The sequence below is a fragment of the Macrosteles quadrilineatus genome, unplaced genomic scaffold (assembly GCF_028750875.1).
Source record: "Macrosteles quadrilineatus isolate MER2022 unplaced genomic scaffold, UCM_ALF_1.0 Scaffold_9__3_contigs__length_116548681, whole genome shotgun sequence".
Taxonomy (NCBI): Eukaryota; Metazoa; Arthropoda; class Insecta; order Hemiptera; family Cicadellidae; genus Macrosteles; species Macrosteles quadrilineatus.
In genome coordinates, this window is record NW_026542602.1 from 12481026 (window position 1) to 12504435 (window position 23410).

A 23410-nucleotide genomic window follows, 5' to 3' on the forward strand; every position below is an offset into this window, starting at 1 on the left:
TATATAGTCAATGGAAGGCATGAAATGATGTTGATGTTTGTTTTGTTTTGTTTTGTTTGTTACGTTCCGTTCCGCAGCGACCCAGCGATTTTGATTTCAGTCTCCGTAATTACATAACTCTTCTTCACTAGGCTTGTTATCACTTACTTATCACTATAAAATCAATCTGTTAACAGTGAAGTTAAGTTAACCTAAGTTAGTCAAATGTAGATGACAGCGCCTTGGATGACAGCAGTCCCAAGTTAGTAAGAATCATTCAACTGTGAACTTGAAACAACTTAGGCCTTAGAACCTACTGAAAACTTGAAGAATTTGACATTTGCTAAGTTTAAAATGGTTACTATGTTCACTGTGATTTCAGCCGTAGTTTTAATCTTCCTTTTTACATCGGGCGGGTTTTGCTTATCTCTTCAAAGGAAGAATGATCCTCCACCAACTCCGCCCAAACCTATTGTTATTTGGCATGGAATGGGTAAATATTTGTTGTGAAATATTTAGACTTAAATGAATAACCTACGGTAGCCTAAGTTAACCCTTAACTGGCGCGATAAAAAAACTTACATACGATATTTTGACATAATTTTACAAGTATGGTGGCATGGCAACCCTGGTGAGCATGACAGTACCGGTAGCTGCCTTAAATAGCATACCGGTAAGTTATCAGTAAGTATCAGTATCCTAGTAAGTTAAGTAACTTATCCAAGTATGATGGTACCCAGAGAAGTAATGAGACAATTTTAGGGAGGTACCGGTATACTAACAACTTTGCGGCCAGATCGTTTTGAAGGATTAAGATGCGTTTTGCCTCACTACAACCTCCCCAAAATAAGTAGCCTACCAACCACATGAAATTATGCTATGAAGCAGCCATAGTAAACCTTAAGGAGCTAGAATATCGATGTCAACCAACCAGCTTTTGTAGTCTAAACATCAGGTAGAGGTGACAGATGACAGTCTGGGTGCTATTGCATTGACACATGTGTTCCCCAATTAAGGTTCTCCGTAATGTGTAGGCCCAAGTATTTGGTTTCACTACAGGTTTCAAGAGGCAAAGTCAAAGGTCAATACCGGAGGTGGCCCAGGCTTCTTCCTGTTATAAAACCATTAATTTGACGAAATGATCATTAAAATGATCTTCTCAACCACTCTACCTCATTTAGGGATATGATCAATGTTTTGAGCCACATCACCACTGGTTTTGCGGCTGTTCTGTATTCGGTATTTATAGTTAAGCTGCTCTGGGCGGTCACTTTTAGATTTCAACACCCCTTGCAATGCTAAATAGCAACATTTCCACAAGCAATTCTCTCTTTAATTTCCTCCGCCATAACATTGATTTCTGTCACCAGGGATCTCAATTACGTAAATCTACTTACTCTTTGATAGGCCTACTCTTTGTTTGACAGCTCCACCATTTCTACTCGTAACTATTAATTCACTAAATTCTATTTATTTACACAGATGAGAATCCAACAACGCCTTTACACAAAGTATTATAGCCTACTAATTCAGAAAATCACATCTATTCTATATATAATTCAGTTTTAAAAATCTTTGTACAACTAAATCTAGAGTTCTACTGGACCGATTTTATTAATTAATGGGTCGTTGGAAAGCTTAATTCGTGTAGATTTGCAAATAATTATGAAAGTTTGCTTTTGTTATGATTTATGGTGAAATATTAAAAAAAAACATGTTTTCCATAAGAAATACATTGAAAACGGTGTTTTTTAAACTTTTTATTTGGGTGAGACTTTTGGCTGCCTTTTTTTGAGTCTTTCCAACAAGTGTATGGTATCAATTTGTAGGAAATTTTATTCTCTTTCAGAATATCACCTTCCACTTTGGTCGATTTCCTCACCATTTAAAAGTTATTTGCAAAAAAGCTAAGCAACCTCCGAATTTATAGTAATGAGAAAATACTGAGTTAGGGATATTTTTGTTAAACTTTGTACAACTAAATCTAGACTTCTACCGGACCGATTTTGTTAATTAATGGGTAATTGGAAAGCCCAGCTCATGTAGATTTGCAAATAATTATGAAAGTGTGATTTTATTTACATTTTGTGGTAAAAAAGTAAAAATAACAAAAATACATTAAAAACTGCGTTTTTTATGTTTCTGTTTTCATGTTTCTATTTGTAGCCAGCTTTTGGCTGTCTTTATTAGAGTTTTCAAGAAATGCATAGCAGTTATTTGTAGTAAATTTTATTCTCTTTCAGAATATAACATTCACTTTGGTCGATTTCCCATCCATTTAAGAGTTATTGACAATAATCTAAGTGATCTCCAAATTTATAGTGGTGAGAAAATACTGAATTAGTTATATTTTTGTTAAACTTTGTACAACTAAATCTAGACTTCTACCGGACCGATTTTGTTACTTAATGGGTCGTTGGAAAGCCTAATTCGTGTAGATTTGCAAATAATTATGAAAGTTTGATTTTATTACATATTTGAGGTAAAACAATGAAAATAAACAATATTACATTTAAAATGCCTTTTTTCTAAGTTTATATTTCCAAGTTTATATTTGTAGCCATCTTTAGGCTGCCTTTATTGAGTATTTTCCAAAAAAAACATAATAATAATTTGTAGAAAATTTTATTATCTATCAGAATATTACCTTCTACTTTGGTCGATTTCCTCACCATTTCAAAGTTATTTGCAAAAATGTTAAGCAACCTCCCAATTTATAATGGTGAGAAAATATTTAACTATAAAGATTTTGTACAATTAAATCTTCAGTTCTACTGAACCGATTTTATTAATTAATAGGTCATTGGAAAGCCTAATTCGTGTAGACTTTCAAATTAATTATGAAAGTTTGATTTTTTTTTATTTAATAGGTGAAACCATAGATTAAATCCTTTTATCTATGGTGAAACCCGTCAAAGTCTGACAGTTGCTGTTGAGGTTGCAAGAAAGACAGTTTGACTATAAATCGATGATAAAGAACTCCATTCTTTAAAAAAAAAAATTGGGTTGTTCGTGATTTAGCAGTGTGCTTTAGGTACGTCCGGTCTTAATAATCAATAATTAAAATTGAATCTGGTATTTCACTGAAGGTTCTTAGGTCAAAACAAATAGACTAACGTAATTAGAATTGAGTAAATATATCTAAACCTAAATTCCATATCCAAGATATAATTAAATTTATGTTTTCTGATTGAGCGATTCAGGATATCTTTAACTTAACTGATTAAAACTATCAATATCTCAAGTGAAAGCCTTTGAAGTATTTTAAGACCAAGACATAAAATAACTTAAATAAAATTTGAGTTACGTATCTTAGATTGCAGATAAGTACCTACCTAAACGATTATAATTATTGTTGATTCGTGATTCAGCAGTGTGCTTTAGGTAGGATTATTAAGATTGGAATCTTAATAATCAATAGCTCAAATGAAAGCTGGTATTTAACTAAAGGTTTTAAGACCAAAACATATATAGGGTTATGTAATTAGAACTGCTGGAATACATCTTTAATTCAAGTAAAAAGTCAAAAAAATCAAATTTATATTTTTTTGTTGATTAATACATTAGATAAATTAATAATGATGCTTGATGACAAATATATGCTTGCATAGCTTAATTTTTTAAGACCAAAATTATGAAAATCAGGCTGGTAGAAGAGCCAAACGAACTCGAAAAAACTTGAAAAAAAAACTAAATTAACTCCCATAAGAAATGTACAGGGACGCATTTTGTGCATAACTCGAAATATACGTCAAAATGAATGCCGATTAATGATGGCAAATCTGTGGTGCGTCCATACCTTTAGTTTAAGGCCAAAATTATGAAAATCGGTAGGGTAGAAAACCTTTAACCTGACTCAGAGAAGAAAACCAATAATTTTTTATAGATGGCAATAATTGGTTTACCGGTATGCATAATCTAAACATACGAAACATGTGTTAATAATTTAACAGCTTATTGTTATATTGTTGTTAATTGATTTTTCTTTGATTAAATGTTGTTGTTAACAATTTGCATTTGTGTTTAAAGTGAGTTCCTTATGTTAAGTATGCGATTCTAATGTTATGTGCTTAATCTGTACCATTAATATTAGTGAGTAAAGTGATGTATGGATTTCACAACCATTTTTTTACTAGAGACCGTTGTATTTAACCACAACGGGCTCTGTAGCTAGTTAAGTTATAAATCTAAATTAAATAATGTAGCTAAATCTATTTTATCGGCATAGAATAAAAATGTATGCCTACAACTGGGCTCTATAAGCCAAATTTAATTTTAAGTTAAACACACATAGTCTTTTAACAAAAATCCATAGCCTATTTCTAAGTGAAGCTTTCTATAACGTATCTATTGTTTTTTTTTGAGGTGACAATTGCTGTAATCCTCTCAGTGTTGGATACATCAAGTCCTACATAGAGCAACAGCTTCGAGGAGTATACGTGTTGTCTTTAATGATTGGGAAAAACATTATTGAGGTGAGTAGGCCTATTTGCTGTAGGCTACTGTATTAATATCATTTTTAACAAGGTTTTACCTATACTTTTTAGCGAATTCCTCATGAGGGATTGAGCCATTACTGTAGGTCTCATGGTAGGAGCTGGACCCGGTACCCATTACTTTCTCGTTTTGATGTCACCAGAGGCCAAAAACACCATCTGTTCAAATCTATAATATTAAAACGAAATAGGGTTTTTTTATTTCACGATTCTGAATCAACCACTTGACGGATTTTCATGATTTTTGTGTTGAAAGAAAGATAATTTTGAGAACTAGGGAATGTTGAAGCCATAATTTTAGTTTAAGGTTTCAGTTTTTTAGAAATTAAGTTTTAATTTTTAAAAAGTCTAGCAACCGACGCTAGCAATTTAAAGTATTTTCAATGCTGGTTTAACTAACAGCTGGTTTATAACTGTCATTGAAATGTTTATGTTACGAGTTGTTTGTTTACAAAAATATTGTTCGTTGGTGTTTGCCTACATACTATTTCACTTTAAAATGTAGGTAGTTTTCCCCTACCGTGAAGGATCTGCGTTATCAGGAAATGTGTTATTTTGAACTAAACATCTCAAACACTTGCGTTTACTCAAGTTTTGTCGTAAATGCAATCTGTGTAAGTATTTAGTTTATGCATTGCAAATTTCAACTCATATTTGGGAAACATTTTTTCAGCAGTTTAACGCTTAATTGTTTAAGATATAAGTGGTTTACGTGTTGATACTTCTTTTTGCTGTATGTTTGAATGTGAATGTCGTCATACTAAAATTTTGGTTAGTAATGAAAGCGTCAATCGGTGTAGTAGGTCTCTATAAAACTGTCAATTAAACTGCAGGGTGCAGCAGAAACCAAAGTCGACTCATACCATGCCAACTATCCCCGTAGTACTGATGATTCAGAAAATTGGGCACTGACCAAAGAACCGAAAAACCTTAATGCTGGGTTAGATAATATAGTGCAGAGAAAATATACAGACCATTTCAATATAACGGCCAGGAGGTCGAAATAAAAAAGAACAGAGAGCTAAGAGAAATGTGTTAACACCCAAATAATATTTTATATTATAGGGATTGAATATATTATAGGGATGCTTTCCAGAAGTAGGTAAAGCTTGGATGGACAGGCTGTGCATAAACTTTTAAAAAGTATATTCCAAGGAGTACCACACGATAGACGGGAAATATCAAGTCATGAAATGCATCCTCAGACTGGGATCTAAATTTTGAAGAGGCAGGTGATAGAAGAGAATCCTCATAAAAGTTTCAGTGGTCACGGAGGTAAGATAAGGTACGGTAAGTACATAAGTAGTACAGTATGCAATTGGAGGTGGCATGTAGCTACTGTACTCAAAAACAGTGTGAATCGGTCGCCAATCTCACTTCAAGATTTTTCAAATCGACACAATTACTGTTTTATGGTAAAATTATCGGATTTAAAATGCATATCGCCATATTTTAGGTCTATATTTGAATGGAATAAATAGGTGGTCACGTTACATTTGTTTATAAGGTGATCTTCCCCATTAAAATTGCCAGAATTTGTGTCTATGCGTGTAAACTAGATGTTCTGAATTATTCCGTTTTAGTTGACAACTCGATTCCCGTACGTAGGACGGGCCACCGTTTTAGTTGACAACTTGATTCCCGTACGTAGGACGGGCCACCAGCTCGTTAATGTTTATATTTATTTATGTGGCTGATACAGTACTTTTAAATGTACATTAAAACCTGACCAGTAACTGATTCATCTAACATGAGGGTGAAAAATACTAAGTTTGTAAAGAAACCGATTAAGGAAAATAGTGAAATCCAGCAAAGTGACCATATATTGTACAACTGCTTACATATTTAAAATAATAACAATTACACAAGTTGAATATACTTCTATTTAAACATCTAATTGTTATGTATTATTAAAGTAAAACCCCTATTTACTGGAAAAATTACATATATTGTAAAATATATCATTTAAGGAGAACACTGTAGCTTTATGACAAGAATTATTAATTACACGTTATAATGTCAAACATTGTAATACAATTTTTCCTGATCCCAAACATGAACTGACAAAATAAAACTAGATTTAAAAGTCGGGTTGACTGCTCAAGGTCAACCCTCGACTAAACCCTCCTGGTAAAGAAATCATGTTAGAATATCGGAGCGGAGAGGGTAGTGTGTTGGCGCCGGTACCAACTACGGCTTCCCGCTCCATTATGTTTTGCCGCAACAACGTACATGTATGATTTAAAACCCGCTTAGCTACGCTCTAGCCTTGCCGCTCCACTATGTTTTCACCCTAAGAATGCACTCATTAAACCTAATGTGATTTAAATAGGGAATAAAGTTTAACATAATATTTGCTGCGGCAGGGGTGTTTTACATTGAAAGAAATTATAAAAAATCCTACAACTAAAAGTGTAACAGTAAAAAAGTTCACTTATTGACTTAAGTGGATTTATCTTGTTTTCAAATATTTTATTTACCATTTTGCTATCTTGCTTGAAGTAGACTAGATTAAATATGATTGGCATAGGCAATTGAACAAATCTGAATTATTGTTAATCAAATTTAAGTGTTGAATCTTTCAATAGGTTAATGCGTTTAATACAATAATTGCATAATCCTTTTAAGCGATAGAGTGAAGTATGGTAGAAGTGTTGGCTATTGGATACTGAAGTAGACTTCCCATCTATATGGACCAGCTGTAACATTTTTTTATGAAAAAAGAACATATAGTTGTGTGAGCCAGTCACAGAATGTGCTAGTAGTGTCTAAAATTCTATTTTATACCTTATTTTTTGTCGCTGACCAGGTTGAGGGGTCATAACAGTTGCTATAACTCATCATAAGTCATTCACTATGTTTGACTTGGTAAAAAAGTTTGTGTAGGCTATTTGACAGAATCTAGTAATTTAGATAGTTGGCTCACATCAACTACTAAGATTTTGATCAAAAATCTGCCTACAAATTTAACATGGGGATGGAATGCCTAGTTGTTGTATTAATAGTCAAAGCCTTTATAGAGTAAATTAATTGCATTGTTTTTTTTTCAAGTATAAAACCATTTTTTAGAATTATTTCTTAACAAACAGAACATGAGCTACTGTGTTAGTTAGGGGAGCGAGCTGGTCTAGGGGCTTAGCACGGGGCTTCAGTGTCCAAGATCCCGGGTTCAAATCCAACCAATCACCGATAGGTTTAATCTGTGATAATGCATCAACCCACTAGGACTAGCCTGAAGTTATGTGAAAAGTTCCGGGCTAGAACTAGCGTCCTCGGATGTGAATGTGGGAAACAACTGGTATTTACGGTCTTAAGATCCTTATACCTAAAACACTAGCAGACCAACATCCAAGACAACTGTTCTTTTATGTATTAATAAAACTATTTTAATTAAATAATCATTTCTAAACAAGATAGTGTTTATTATTCAAATTCATAACATAACATGAAAATCAACAACTAGAGATCAGCTGGTTATAGCAATACCAACATCTCCCACTTTAACTTTTAAATGGACGAATAAATCTTCTATTGCGTCTAAATAATCTTCCTTCAATTGATACAATGTAAGTTCTCAACCCATCCACAGATACTATTACGCCAGGCGTCCACGGTTCTGCTTTCATGTCTGGTCTCTTCTGTATTAATACCTTTTGCCCGACTTTAAGTGGGTCCAATGCATGAGTGCCTTTATCATACTGCTTCTTGTATTTTTCTTGTTTTTCCTTCAACTTGTCTGTGACTCCTAGGTGTATCTATGGATTTAGTTTCATTTCTGTTACTGGCAAACGAGTCTTTGTTGATCTTGACATTAGTAACTGCACAGGACTTGCACCCACCTCAGCCAGTGGTGTATTTCTCCACTCTAATAGAGCTGCTTGAAAGTCTTCTTTACTTTCTTTAACATTCTCTTTGCAATTTTAACTGCTGATTCAGCCTTACCATTGGATTGGTGATTATGCGGTGAAGAAACAACAATTTTGAACATCCAAGTCTGGGCAAAAAGCTTGAAGTCTTGGCTAACAAGTTGAGTACCACTGTCAGAAACAACAACGTCTGGTATTCCGTAGCGAGCAAACTGTTCTTTACAAAACTGAATCAGGCCTTCTGTTTTCATTGAATTCACTTTCTTCAGTTCAAAAAATTATGAAAAATAATCCGTCATTATAAAAAAGTGGTCACTGCCCAGATGGAAGAAGTCAATTCCAACTCTTTGCCATGCTCTAGTTGGAGTATTATGAGGCTGTAAGGGTTCCGGTTTCTGAGCTGGAGCATACTTTTGGCAAGGCCAACATGTTTCAACAGTTCTTTGAACATCTCCAGCCATTCCCGGCCAAAATAAGACCTCTCTTGCTCTTCTTAAACAAGACTCAATTCCTTGGTGAGAAGAATGTAAAATTTTAAGCATAGAAGGTCTCAAAGAACGTGGAACTACTATACGGTCTCCTTTTATTATGATTCCATCTACCGTTGATAGTTCATCTCTAACACTCCAGTATTCCTGTAGATCTTGAGGAACATGAGTACGTTTCTCAGGCCACCCTTTTTTAATTGTGTCCACAAGATTATTCATAACAGGGCAATTGCTTGACTCTTCTTTTATCTCCTTGATTCTCTCATCGGTAATATTTATATTGTCTAAATCGTTAATGTTCTCTAACTCTGCTTGGAAGATTAGGTCGTCAACTGTTTCTCTGCCGGTTACTTTAAGAGGCGATCTGGACAGAAAATCTGCGACATGCATTGATGTGCCTGGCTTGTATTGTACACAAAAACTGTATTTTTGAAGTCTTAAAAGCATCCTTTGCAGTCTCTTGGGAGCTGAAATCAAGGGCTTCTTGAATATTGCCTCCAAGGGCTTGTGATCAGATTCAACTATAACATCTCTATGTCCCATCAAATACTGTTCAAAGCGTTCAAGTCCAAACACAATAGCTAGACATTTTTTTTCAATTTGTGCGTAGGCAACTTCAGTCTTGGTTAATGTTCTTGAAGCATAGGCAACGGGCTTACCTTGCTGCATGAGACAAGCTCCTAGGCCATATTGACTAGCGTCACATTGCACAACACAACTCTGTGTCTGATCAAAGTACTTTAATGTTGGAGCTTCTTGAACCATCTTGATCAACTTTTGAAAAGCATCTTTCTGTGCGCTGTCCCATACCCACTCACTATCATCTTTCAGCAAATTTCTAATCGGTGTTGCTACTTCTGATAGGGTCAATCCATATCAAGTCATCCAGGGCATGACACCCATGTTCTCAGAGTCTAATGATTTTTTTTTCATGTGTTCCTTTTGCTATTCTAATTATGAATACCAAATTTCATTTTGATATCTTGAATACTTTTTTAGTTATGAATTTTCAAAAATTGCTAAAAATAAGCGTTTTCCCGTTTCCGCCGATTATTGGGAGTACGAAATTGTTTTGGTAAAAAAATCATTACTCAGTCAGTATTTATCATATCACAATGGGACTTTCACTAAAATGTTCAGAAAATCTTGTAGAATTAAGGAAAAATATGTTTATGGGGGTGGTCATTTTATGTTCCAGTCAGTAATCCATCCAACTTCAATTTTGGTCTAATCTTTAGCAAAAAACACGAAATTTTGAAAAATTGTTAAAAATTATAGGCACTATGTAAACCAAAGGTATTTTATCATATTTATATTCCTAAGGACATATACTAACAGGTTCTTAAAGAAAAACACTGGGATTTTCACTGCCTTTTAGTTTGTACCTCAATAAACAGAAAAATATAATTTTCATAAAAAAGGCGTGCGGACAGTTAAACCTGTACTAAGAATCAATAGCTACTTCAGAAAGTGTTATTAAAAAAATTATCAAGACCCATTTATAATAAAGTAGAATTATAATTTTGAAAGAATAAAACTGAAGTTTAAAAGCACTGACCCAAATTGGTAGGCCTACAATGTCAAGCTTAGTACAAAAAAGACGCTTGAAAAAATATGTACTGTAAGAAAATATGAAAACTTCTTACCACTAATCCTTAATGAATACAATTTTTGGAGATACTCAGTCTGCTTTTTACATGAAGCACTTAATTTTGTACTTGGTTTTTTGTCAACATGTTTTGGCACTGTTTTTCAATTAAATCCATTTTTTTTTTCGGGAAATAATACATTTAGTCAGGTTGGGTAGCAGGAAAATATTTCAGTTCTGGCAGAGAGGCTGCAATTTTAGGTGGTTATAGTAGGCCTATACAAGTTTCTGAATCTAAAACTGCCCAGACCTTATTATTATTTTAAATATGAAGGTGGTGTTGTGACCCATCATTTTAAACTATTTTTTTATGCTGAATTCAATGCCGCAATCCGTTTTTCATTGTCATATTTGGTTTTTGAAATATTGACATTTTAAATCAAAATAATTGTAATATTTTATCAAGAAAGCTTGTTAACAAAAAACGTATAAAATAATCGATCACATTTCAAAATGGCGGATTCAAGATGGCGGCTGAAAAAAATACATCCATCATAACCGAGTGAAAATAGGTCAACAATGAGAATGAATGGTGGTGTCCACTTATCTTTATCTAGCACTATTTTGAGATTATGACCTTAGTTTGTAAATGCACAATGTTATAATGGACTAAAAATAAATTTATAAAAAGTTCTCATTACTTTAGAATGGATCAACATTTTTCTAAACGAATTGCAGCATCATATTCAGCGTAAAAGTCCTGTTTGAAACGGTGGGTCACAACCCTACCTTTACATTTGAAAAAATAACTTTGTATCCAATATGGCGGATCCAAGGTGGCGGCCAAAAATTTAAACCCAGTCAAAATGAAGCACTTGCTACTCTACAATGATCTGACGTGGTTCGGAGTTGATATCTTAAGAAATGTATAAAAAAGTAGGGGGGGGGGGGGGGAACTTATTTAAAACTCACCCTGTATAAAACAATTCACAATTATTTTCCTCATAATTTTTTTAGTTTTGAACAGCCGCCATTTTGAAATGACTTGATGAAACTTGACCATTTTCAACCCAGGCCGAGATAATGTATTCAAGCACTTGTGTGCCGAATTTTATGAAAATCGATTAAGGCATTCGGTCGTTATAGCCAATTCATGGGGACCCAGCATCCTCTTACAGCCGCCATTTGGATGACGTCATTACGGACGACCGAGGTCCTTAAAAATTGGGGTCTGGGCGGTTTTAGGTTCAGAAACTTGTATACTATAACCACCTAAAATTGCAGCCTCTCTGCCAGAACTGAAATATTTTCCTGCTACCCAACCTGACTAAATGTATTATTTCCCGGGAAAAAAAATGGATTTAATTGAAAAACAGTGCCAAAACATGTTGACAAAAAACCAAGTACAAAGTTAAGTGCTTCATGTAAAAAGCAGATTGAGTATCTCCAAAAATTGTATTCATTAAGGATTAGTGGTAAGAAGTTTTCATATTTTCTTAATACTGTACATATTTTTTCAAGCGTCTTTTTTTGTACTAAGCTTGACATTGTAGGCCTACCAATTTGGGTCAGTGCTTTTAAACTTCAGTTTTATTGCCTTTCAAAATTATAATTCTACTTTATTATAAATGGGTCTTGATATTTTTTTTAATAACACTTTCTGAAGTAGCTATTGATTCTTAGTACAGGTTTAACTGTCCGCACGCCTTTTTTATGAAAATTATATTTTTCTGTTTATTGAGGTACAAACTAAAAGGCAGTGAAAATCCCAGTGTTTTTCCTTAAGAACCTGTTAGTATATGTCCTTAGGAATATAAATATGATAAAATACCTTTGGTTTACATAGTGCCTATAATTTTCATCAATTTTTCAAAATTTCGTGTTTTTTGCTAAAGATTAGACCAAAATTAAAGTTGGATGGATTACTGACTGGAACATAAAATGACCACCCCCATAAACATATTTTTCCTTAATTCTACAAGATTTTCTGAACATTTTAGTGAAAGTCCCATTGTGATATGATAAATACTGACTGAGTAATGATTTTTTTACCAAAACAATTTCGTACTCCCAATAATCGGCGGAAATGGGAAAACGCTTATTTTTAGCAATTTTTGAAAATTCATAACTAAAAAAGTATTCAAGATATCAAAATGAAATTTGGTATTCATAATTAGAAAAGCAAAAGGAACACATGAAAAAAAAATCATTAGAATCTGAGAACATGGGTGTCATTTTCTTTTTTTGCTGGATGATTTGAAATGGATTGACCCGATAGTCTTGGTAGAAACTTTGATAGGTTAGGTACACAACGTAGCCTGAGAATCTCTTGACTTCTTCTTTTGAATTAGGAGCTGAAAGTTTGCTTATAGCTTCTACTTTGCTAGGATCAGGACACAACCCATCTGCTGTAATAAGATGTCCCATGTATGGAATTGTTTCTACACCTATTTTACACTTATCCTTGTTGAACTTTAACCCTTTAAGCTGAGCTCGTTGCAGAAGGGCATTCAGCTTCTTGTCATGGTCAATCTTAGCTTCTTGAACGGTGTTTCCTTTTCCAAATACCATAACATCATCAGCTATTGCCACAACCCCTTCAAGACCTTCAAGGTTTTCGTGAACTCTTCGTTGAAACTCTTCAGGAGCATTAGCAACACCAAAAGGTAGTCTAGTCCAACGAAATCTGCCTTTGGGGGTCCAAAACGTAGTTAGCCTGCTTGATTCCTCATTTAGCTTTACATGCCAAAACCCATCCTTAAGGTCCAGAACACTAAAGAACTTTGCTCCATATAGCTGTGGAGCTATTTCCTCGATAGTTGGTGCTTGATAATGAGACCTTTTAATGGCTTTATTAAGGTGAAAAGGATCTATACAAAGCCGTATCTTGTTAGGTTTCTTCACTACTACTAAACTACTGACCCAATCAGTAGGCTCTGTTACCTTGACGATGACTCCAAGCTGTTCAAGTCTATCTAATTCAGCACATATTTCTTTTTTCAATGCTAGAGGTTGTCGCCTGGGTGCTGCTATTGAAGGTGGTACCGACGGGTCAGTTCTTATGCTGCAAAGACCTTCAAAACTACCTAATCCTTCAAATACAGTAGGGAATTTATCAAATATCGTATGTTGATGTGTGGCCGTTTGGTTAGATGCTGTGAGAGCCTGGAAAACCTCTTCGTCTGTTGAAATCAAGCCTAGTCGAAGACAATCTGCTGCTCCTATAAGAGGATTTCTCTCAGAATCCAGAATTTCAAGTTTTAAATCAAAAATATTCTTTTTGAATTTTGTTTTAAGCACAATGCTGCCTAGTGAGTTTTGGGATGACCCGCCATAGAAACACAAAGTAGTGGAGCTACTGTTAAGCTTAGGATTTTCATTGTCAAGAATAGTTTTTAGATCTCGTAGCCCCATAACGTTACAAGTTGCACCTGAGTCAAGCTGAAACTTTCTGAGCTTTTTGTTGACCATCATTTTTACAAAAAGTCGTTTTTTGTACTGGATATCGTTAAGTTCCATCACTTCCTCTTCACTTTGGTTATCTTGATTTGCTTCACTTGTCATTAACTTGGACCAAATTAACTTTACCGGAACTTCGACACACGCTGCTGAAATGGTTCTTCCTTCTACAAGTGCTGCAAACTTTACCAAACGCAGGGCAGTTTTTTGCTCCCTTGATATGGTTTTCTCCACAAAAACGACAAGTCCATTTGTTATTTAAGTGTCTACTCTTTGCTTGAAATGCCGCCTCTTCTGATTTCACTGTCATTTTTGTAACAAAATTTTCAGTTGTTTCATGATGCATACATATTTCTATAGCCTCATCAAGTTTTAGGTCTTTTCTACGCAAAAGCGTCCATTTTAATTCAGTATTGGTTATGCCTACCACAAGTTGGGTCACAAATTAGAGTATCTTCAAGGCCTGTCTTGCCCAGATTTGCTAAAGAATCAATATCACACAATCGTATTTGCTCTTTTAAGCGACCTATAAAGTCTTTAATTGTTTCATCAGTCTTTTGAACGATGCCATTAAAAATAAATCTCTCATACAAAGAATTGTTTGTCCCTAAAAAATACTTATCCAAAGCTTCAATTACCTGATCCAGGGTTGATTCATTGGAGCCAAGTATTTTTTCAATCAAACATAGTCCATCGTGGCCAATTACTGTTGAAAACATGGCCATCTTCAGTTTAGGTGTACTTAACCTTGTACCACCCAATGCTCCTGCTTCAGCTAATATCAAATAGTTCTTCCATTGTTTCTTGAACACTTCCCAGTTTTCTCTTACTCGCGTTGAGTCACTTAAGTCCAATGGATTCGGTACTACTGACACCATGTTCTTTTATGCATTAATAAAACTATTTTAATTAAATAATCATTTCTAAACAAGATAGTGTTTATTATTCAAATTCATAACATAACATGAAAATCAACAACTAGAGATCAGCTGGTTATAGCAATACCAACAACAACATTTCTGACATCACATCTGCGGATATCATTTTGCTCACAATATAGAAATTTTTTCAAAGAAATTATGCTGCTTCACTTTGTATTTTGACTATGAAAATAATATGTTATGTATCACTTTTTGCAGGACACGGAGAACGGATACTTCATGAATGTAAACCACCAAGTAGAATATGTTTGTCGTCTCCTGGCTTCAGATGACAACCTTACTCAAGGCTACAACGCTATTGGTCTCTCTCAGGGTGCTCAGTTCTTGTAATTATTTTCACTACCTATTATATTCAATAATATAACTAGGGTTCTCAGTCCCGGGATCCTAAATCCAGTTTTGGATATTTAGATAGGTATTCCAGGATAAGGGGATAAGGGTCTATGAATCCCGGGATTAACAGGATTACAAAATATTTTTTAAGAGTATAAGGAGTTTTTAAGAGGAGAAGTAATACATTTTACTTGTGGAAGTTAAATAAATATGTTTAACCTTTCAGAGGGCACATTAGTATTCAAAAAAGGAGAGGGCGCACCTGGAGGTTACTTCCAGGTCAATAAAAACAAAAATGTATGAAGTAAAATTTGTATTTTAGTGCACAAATTAAGTTTTATTTTTAATTTCAAACAAAAACGTGTTTAGTGAACTAATAATTATAAAATAACTTAATTAGAATACATAACTAAAATGAAACTATTATTCTATCAAATGTTATAGGCTTACATCAAAGTATATAGGCCTAAGGAAATCTTTTACAAGAATATATTCAAGAAGTTAATTTAAATTGTACCGCGATGTCCTATAATGTGGTTCTAGATGATAAACTCACGATCGTTTACTGCATGATCCTGTATACGTTGTTCGTGAATCTTCCTTTCAACACTGGCTAACAGTATTGCAATTCAAACATCATCTCCACTCATCTTGTAAAAACTATATATTTACTAAATAATGTCATGAATCGTATAAAAATAATTATTTACACTCAATAATCAACGCACACACTAAACAAGAGGTCGCACACGGAAGTTGCCTCCTATGAACAGCTGTAATTAATACAAATTATTCGTCTGTTTAAGTAAACAAAATCTTTTCTTCATAAGAAATACATTGGGATTTTGATTGCCTGTGGGGCAAGGTCCGAGGACTTTTATTACAGGAATTGGTGAAAGGGGGTGTCTACACAAAAAATACTTTGAAAAAAAAAAAATATTTTGACACATCGTTTGTAAAAATCTATACATTATTGACAGAGGAGTAGGCCTAGTGTGTCGTAGAAACCACCTTCACGTAGGCCTATAACCTATAAGGATTTTTTTTTAAATATCGTAAGCATCAAACAATTACTATATTATAAAACATAATCCCAGGATCGGTTTGGACAAATCGAGAAATCCTGGGATTGAAGTCCCTGGGTTGAAACTCCTAAATACAAGTTGTTGGTTGCTAAGTTCTTGAGACTGAAATGACTAATTGAAATTTATTTGTAGGTTTTTTTAATACATTTTTAACAAACTAATCAAAACAATACTGTAACATAAATCAAGTTTTGGAAATTTGGCACCCTTAAAGTCTGGCGATCCAGCTATAGCCCAAATCACAAGTTTGCCAGTTCAATCCCAGGTAAAGGCTAGTACACACAAAGGATTAACACTAGTTTCAGAATAGATTATAGAATATAACTTTTTCCTACAGTTACCTGATAAAGTGGCTTCCTTGTACTGATTATAGCACGCAAAATAGCTAATTGCTGCATTTTACTTATTTTTGCCGCACTCATTTTACTTTTGCCACACTCATTTTTTTACCGCACTCCAGTATTCCAACCAAACAACACAAAACAGTGTGCTTTTATTAGGCACGTACGCTTGAAAATAAGTTGGCACAACTTAAAGATACTACGACTAATATCAGCTGGTGTAGTGTTTCCCCGTTTCGTTCTATGCTTGGATTTAAAATAACCTTAAAACGTGTTGTATAGTGTTTGAAAGACTAATTGCTATATGCTTTATAGTAACTGTAGGAAAAATGATGTGTAACGCGAGTGCAAAGTGCCTTTGCTTGCTCTCGAGAAACTTTCCTCGATGTTAGTAAATAAAAGTTACAAAATAATTATTTTGCCACGATAAATGTATATTTTCAATGATCCAGCACTGCTGTAGAAACAGGTGACATTGTCAATATTCTTAGAAATAAATAACATAAAAAATTCAGACATTAATGGATCATTGTCATTTAAATAATCATTTATGGAGTACCTAATACACTTAAGATAAAAGATTGGTTTTAAAAGAGTTTTTAAATTTTGAGATTTCTTTGATTCTGGCAGGTAGGTTATTGTTAAGTGTTAAACTCATATAAAAAAAGGATTTTCCAAATAAACAGAGGCGAAGTCTTGGGTATTGAAAGTCATTTTTAGACCGGGTTGGATAGTTCAGCAATGATTGATCATATTTTTAGTGAGAGAACATGCCTGATAGTTCTTGAAGGGGTTTCTTTTGTTTGCAGGAGAGCAGTTGCGCAGAGGTGTCCTTCTCCCAGAATGCATAACCTTATATCCCTAGGAGGCCAACACCAGGGAGTGTACGGCCTTCCTCACTGTTTCTATCCTCCTCACAAGTACTGTGACTACATGCGCTCGCTAATCAACATAGGAGCTTACTGGGGGTGAGTAAAATAATGTTACTTACACTTACAAGGAGTTTGTTTTTTTATTGCCGGGGAGGGGGAGGGGTAGTAGGTGCTTATTCAGGTAGCTCGGGTTGTGGAATGAAGCACATCTAAAAAACTTTAGTTTATTTAACCTACAAGAGGGTTATTATGTTTGTAGTATTACCTAGAAGATGGTACAGTTAAGTCTCGATAATCTGAAAGTCAGCTTTATCCTAAACCAAAAAAGATAGTTTTTACTTTTTATTTAATAAATAAAAAAAAAACAATTGGCATTTTTGCAGTTTATTGTAGACATAAAAAGTGATGACCCAGTATGTGCTGTCTGTCACCTATTGGGAAAAGCCGAAACCGCTAGCACTGTCCTCTAACGAAAGTAGTTTTACCTCGTTGAAGTATTCTGTAGCGGCCTGGCGAAATAAACTTGTTGTATAGAGTATTTTAGTTTAAACATTTTTCTCTAGGGAGCGAGCTGGTCTAGTGGTTAGAACGCGGGGCTTCGGTCCCTGTGGTCCTGGGTTAAAATCCCGCCAAACTGCCAATGGATTTTATCTAAGTGATAATGCCACAACCCCCTGGGTCTAGCCTAAAGTAATCTGAAAAACAATCCTGAGCTTGTGCTTTAGCGTCCTAGGACGAAAAAAATTTTTTCTTAATCTGAAATATTCGGTAATCCAAAATGGATCCGGTCTCAACCATTTCGGACTATCGGGACTCTACTGTATATTGGTCAGAATTGAGAACGAGTGTACATTGTAGCCCATCCATTACTGCAGTACAATGCATCCATAAACCATGTAATACAAATAAGAAGAACAGCCATATTAGCTGTGCAAAAAACCTAAACATAAAAATGATCCAATCTTTTTCTTTTTCTTTTGTTTTTTTACCTTCATCCTAGTTTTAACCATACCAAAATCAAAATCAAAATCAAAATTATGGGAGTCCAGCGTAGATGCAGCACCAACATGTGTTAGCCCAGACTTTAGGGTGAGGCAGGTTCTATCACAGTTGTGTCTGTAACTAACCGTTTCTCTTGTACTAGATGGGTCCAAAACGAGCTAGTTCAGGCAGAGTATTGGCACGACCCAATGGACGAAGACAAGTACAAGCAGAACAGCGTGTTTATAGCAGAGATAAACAACGAGATATACCAAAACAACACATACAAGGAGAACTTGTTGAAACTGGACAACTTTGTTTTGGTCAAGTTTGAGTACGACAAGATGGTGGAACCCCATGAATCATCCTGGTTCGGGTTTTATACACCAGGTCAAGCTGTTGAGATCACACCGTTGAACCAGTCAAAATTGTACATTGAGGTAAGTTGTGGAAAAGAGAAAGTTATCAGTATTCTATGTTTATTTTTACTTTACCATTATCGTGATTAAATAGTTGCAGCGTTTTGCCTGAAAAACATGAGAGTTTTACTATCCCAAACAAATTAGTGTGTAAAGCTAAAAATAAAACCACAATTAGTTTGAGCTTTTTTCATTTTAATTTAGTTTAACAGTTAATTTTCTAATGCTCGCACTGACACACCTGTCTGAAAATTGACGGTGTGATCAGCCTTTTGGATGTAATTTTTGGAGAAGTAGGTCTATATCAACAACTCCCTTTCAAAATGGAGATTCCTTTCATACTGTACTGCCTATTCAACCAGTAGTAGGCCTAAATGTTCAGAATTCTGATTTAATGTCAATTTTTATGTAATTTTGTTATAGTGTGCAATTTTTTGGCCATGATATTTCAAACATTATTTTAATGCTTTGTTGGTTGATAAGAGTTTGCCATGCCATATCAGAAAATCTAAATTTCCGTTGTAGGGATTAAGCTATAACCAGGACCAATATACTCTTTAATTTTTATCTCCCCAGCAGGCGAAAAACACCAATTATTCAAATTCATATAAATATGTGTCCGTTAGCATGATAACTTGAGTAAAAATTATCTGATTTCAATGAAATTTGGCACAAATTTGTAAACTTAGGTTTATTCTAAGGAGATCACAAACCACCATGATCAAACTATGGGAACAGCGTTTAATGGATGAAAATGGGGGTTTATAATTCATTACCCTAAAGAGAGAATTTTTCACTAAATAATTTTTTAGAGCTTAAGAAACAAATAGTTTAGTTTGTTGGAGTGTTTTTGTACGGTTTTGGTTACGGAGAAAATTTCAAAATTTGAAGTTTCCATGTTATTCTTATAGAGAATAAGTAAACCATTTTAGTTTGCCTGATTATAAATATTTTTTGATATAAAACTTGGCAAATTTATTTATTTTACAATAAGCTATTAGTATTTTATTAATTACCTTCCCTGTTGTAGCTAAACGTAATTTTATTTCAATAGGGAATAAATCTGACGATTTAACCTTTTTCACTCGTATTAGGTAATATTCTTCTCTAACTTATGTTTATTTTTGGACAAAACCACAAATTTATAGCTATTTTCCTTTTTAGAAGGCAATTTATTAATTTAAAGCAATTTTTTCTACTAGCCTAATTATTCTTCACGATAAAAATATATATATATATATATAGGCCCTACCTAATTTACAAGTTATTGGACATTTAAAAAATAAGGAACATGTCTCAAGAATACATATATACTTTTAATTGCATAATTGCATGAAAAACCAAAATAAATAATTCCTTTTCATATATAGGTATATATAATTGTAGTAGAAAATAAAATATCCTCAAGATAGGTTTCAAGTAATTTGCCAATTTTCTTGGAATTTGTCGCCATGAAACCAAGAGCCAATTTCACAGTGGACTAAACCATTATTGCTGTTTTTGTTTCAACCAAAAAAAGCAAAATCAAATTAAAATATTGTTAAACATGTTTGATGCGTTGATTATGACAATTACTAACTGACATTTATAGGATCAAACTAAAATGATTTGTATAAATAAGCTAGTAACCCATATGTTGCAGGATAGACTAGGGCTACAACAGCTGGACCAGTCTGGCAGATTGCAGTTCCTCTCAGTCCCCGGTGATCATCTACAGTTCACCATCGAATGGTTTAAACAGGCCATACTTGATAAGTACCTGAGTTAAGATATAGGGTACAGCCGTTTCTTGCATCATGAAATGTCTGTTAAAATATCCATTAGCCAAAAAAAAGTGATGACATAGTATATATTGTGATTTTTAGTATCATTTAGGTTTTGGAAATAATCAAACGATTGTGTAACCTAAATGAAAGTCACAAGTTTTGAAGCTACAGTTGATGTGAAATGGTCTCGCATAACTTGTAGATATTATTATTTTTGGCGCCATTTAGGGTAATATCTATGATAAGCTTGATTTCATTGTAACCTTAGTAGTGCCTTATGGGATTGTGATTTAGAACCTTGCCAAAGACATGGTATTTTCATATAGAATTTATTTTTTCGTGATGTTAGATTTAGTTTATTGTGCCAAGTATTGTATTGTCACCAACAGTACAATATCTTTTAAACTTCTGTTTATTTTACATGTCATTTTATGATGATTATTATGACAAGTAGGCTGTGTTATTCATCTATTATGTTTAATTTTGAGTGCCATTCCAGACTTGTACATAATTTTCGCAAGTTTTATATTTTTTATATTACAAATCTATTGAAAAACTTCATACATTGTATGGATTTCTCCATTAGCATTAACTTAAATAAAAAAAATTTACTATTTGTGTCTATAATGTCTTAGTTTCTACCTTTAGTAATTCCAAAGTTGTTAGTTTTAACAATGCCAACCTGAGCTATGATATCATCATTCATTTTAGCCTCTGGATTGCTACATATAATTAATATTGTAAGGTCTTACCTTTTACTATGATTGCTAAGGTAAGACCTTACAATATCAACTATGATATCAAGTGTATGTGGATAACTTGGCCCGGACCAAAAAATTGGTTTTTGGTTTATTTCTATAAATTTGAGAGGTCAGGAGTACCTGATAAAAGCAAGATCTTTTTAAATCTGATGTATGTGTTTTGCATGTTAATTTGATATGGAACTGGTAAATCTTTGAATATTTGGCAATTGCCTAAGATTGAGGGTTATTCATTCAATAAAGGCTCCTGAGCTGGTTTACATCAGTCTGGGTTTGGAGGCAGCACTCTAAATAGTCTTAAAATAAACCAACAATATCGGGGTAATCTAGTTGCTACAGCCTGGAACTTCTTTCTTCGAGATCCTGGGTGGAAATCTCACCAATCATTAATTGATAACCATGACTTTTAATTGATTAAAATCTTTTTCCAACTGGGTTACCTGACAAAGCGGGCTTCCTTGCACTGATTATAGCACACAAAGTAGCTAATTGCTGCATTTACTTACTTTTGCTGCACTAATTTTTTTGCCATATTCTAGTATTCTATCCAAACAACACAAAATAGTGTGCTTTTATTGGGCACGTAATACGTTAACACTTAAAAATAAGTTGGCAACACTTAAAGATACTACCAATATGATCAGCTGGTTCAGAGTTTCTCATTTTGTTCAACCCTTGGATTTAACCATAGACAAAAAGAATTAAATATATACCGTCAGCTGTGCTGCGGTTACCATAGGTTCTGGCGCACACCACTAGGAGCGCCATTTAGTTACGGCATACACGCTACGTAACTACACGGCACTCCCAGCGGTCTGCGCCAGAACCTATGGTAACCATGGTAACCACAGCACGGCTGACAGTCTATATTTAATTTTTTATCTATAATTTTACCTAACCAAAAAATATGTATAAGAGTGTTTGAAAGACTAATTTTTTTATTTGCTTTATGGTAACTGTAGGAAAAATATAATGTGTATGTGAGCACAAAGTGCCACTTCACACACTAGTAACACAAATTATCACACCTAAAAAAATATCTGTTGAAAAGGTTGTGTGACAACTAGAAATGTCTTTATGGAAGAAATTTCATTAATGATTTTATGACATCATACCGTAGCAGTTAACAAGGTTAATTGTTGATATAATTACCACATGTGGTTAAGCAACAGCTGTAAGCCCATGAATAACAGGCAGAAAAATTCAAAACTCAATGTGTTAAATTCTAGTCCTAATCTATTAATATGTATAATAAATACCTACTCAATCTACTTCGACAGTTTGAAAAAATAATTAATATCTATGTATACATTACCTTGCTTGTTTTTTTAAACAATAAAAATTCAAACTACAAAATATAGACCCAAGGAGATGTCCGCTAAAAAGTCTGGGATGGAATTAAAACCTTATCCAGTAGAATTTCCTTAATTTTTAAATGTTAACTCCCAATTTGTTCTGGCCAATTTGTTTTTTCCCCCAATGGTTGGACAGCTTTAGACCTGTATAAAAAAGGAACTTTTTTCAAATTTTGGTGTCCTATGTATTGTATAACTGTATTTAGGTTCTTTTTCTAGCTCTCCAGTCTTTCATAGTATGAGCAAGCCTTCACTTCTTCAATAGCCTAGCGCTTTGCAATTACTACTTTTGTTTTATTTTAAATTTGATACTTTATTTTAATGCAAACAAACGATTGTGTAACCTAAATGAAAGTCACAAGTTTTACCTTACTGAACAAGTTAAATTATATCTATGGCTTGCTGGCCATAATTGTATATACAATATGAAGATTTCTAGTAATTTTAAACTTAGGTTACATAGTCCAGTTAGTTGTTAAGGTAAATTTACATACCTTTTATCATTTCGGTTGGATAATCAACTGTACACAAATTAAGAACCATTATTCTCCTATCTTGTTTATTTTATGATGGTTGGCAGTAGGAAATACACAGTAAAACTAACAACAAAAGTAGAACTGGATGAGGTATTAAACAATGTTTATCTTTATTAAATATCAGCAAAGTCCCATTTTACCACA

General features: G+C 33.9%; 1 protein-coding gene across 2 annotated transcripts; it reads left to right on the forward strand.

Moving 5' to 3' along the window:
- Window positions 1–55: 55 nt before the first annotated feature.
- Window positions 56–21217, forward strand: LOC129004101 (palmitoyl-protein thioesterase 1-like). 2 transcript variants are annotated; one of them, XM_054432498.1, is made up of 6 exons: window positions 56–241; window positions 4345–4454; window positions 15016–15143; window positions 17386–17544; window positions 18593–18869; window positions 20491–21217. In XM_054432498.1, exons 1-6 carry the CDS (start codon window positions 211–213, stop codon window positions 20614–20616), a joined length of 831 nt encoding a protein of 276 aa, XP_054288473.1. In that variant the 5' UTR covers window positions 56–210; the 3' UTR covers window positions 20617–21217. The 2 variants fall into 2 exon arrangements, with proteins under 2 accessions (XP_054288473.1, XP_054288471.1); XM_054432496.1 differs by having other exon boundaries at window positions 77–472.
- Window positions 21218–23410: the final 2193 nt, after the last annotated feature.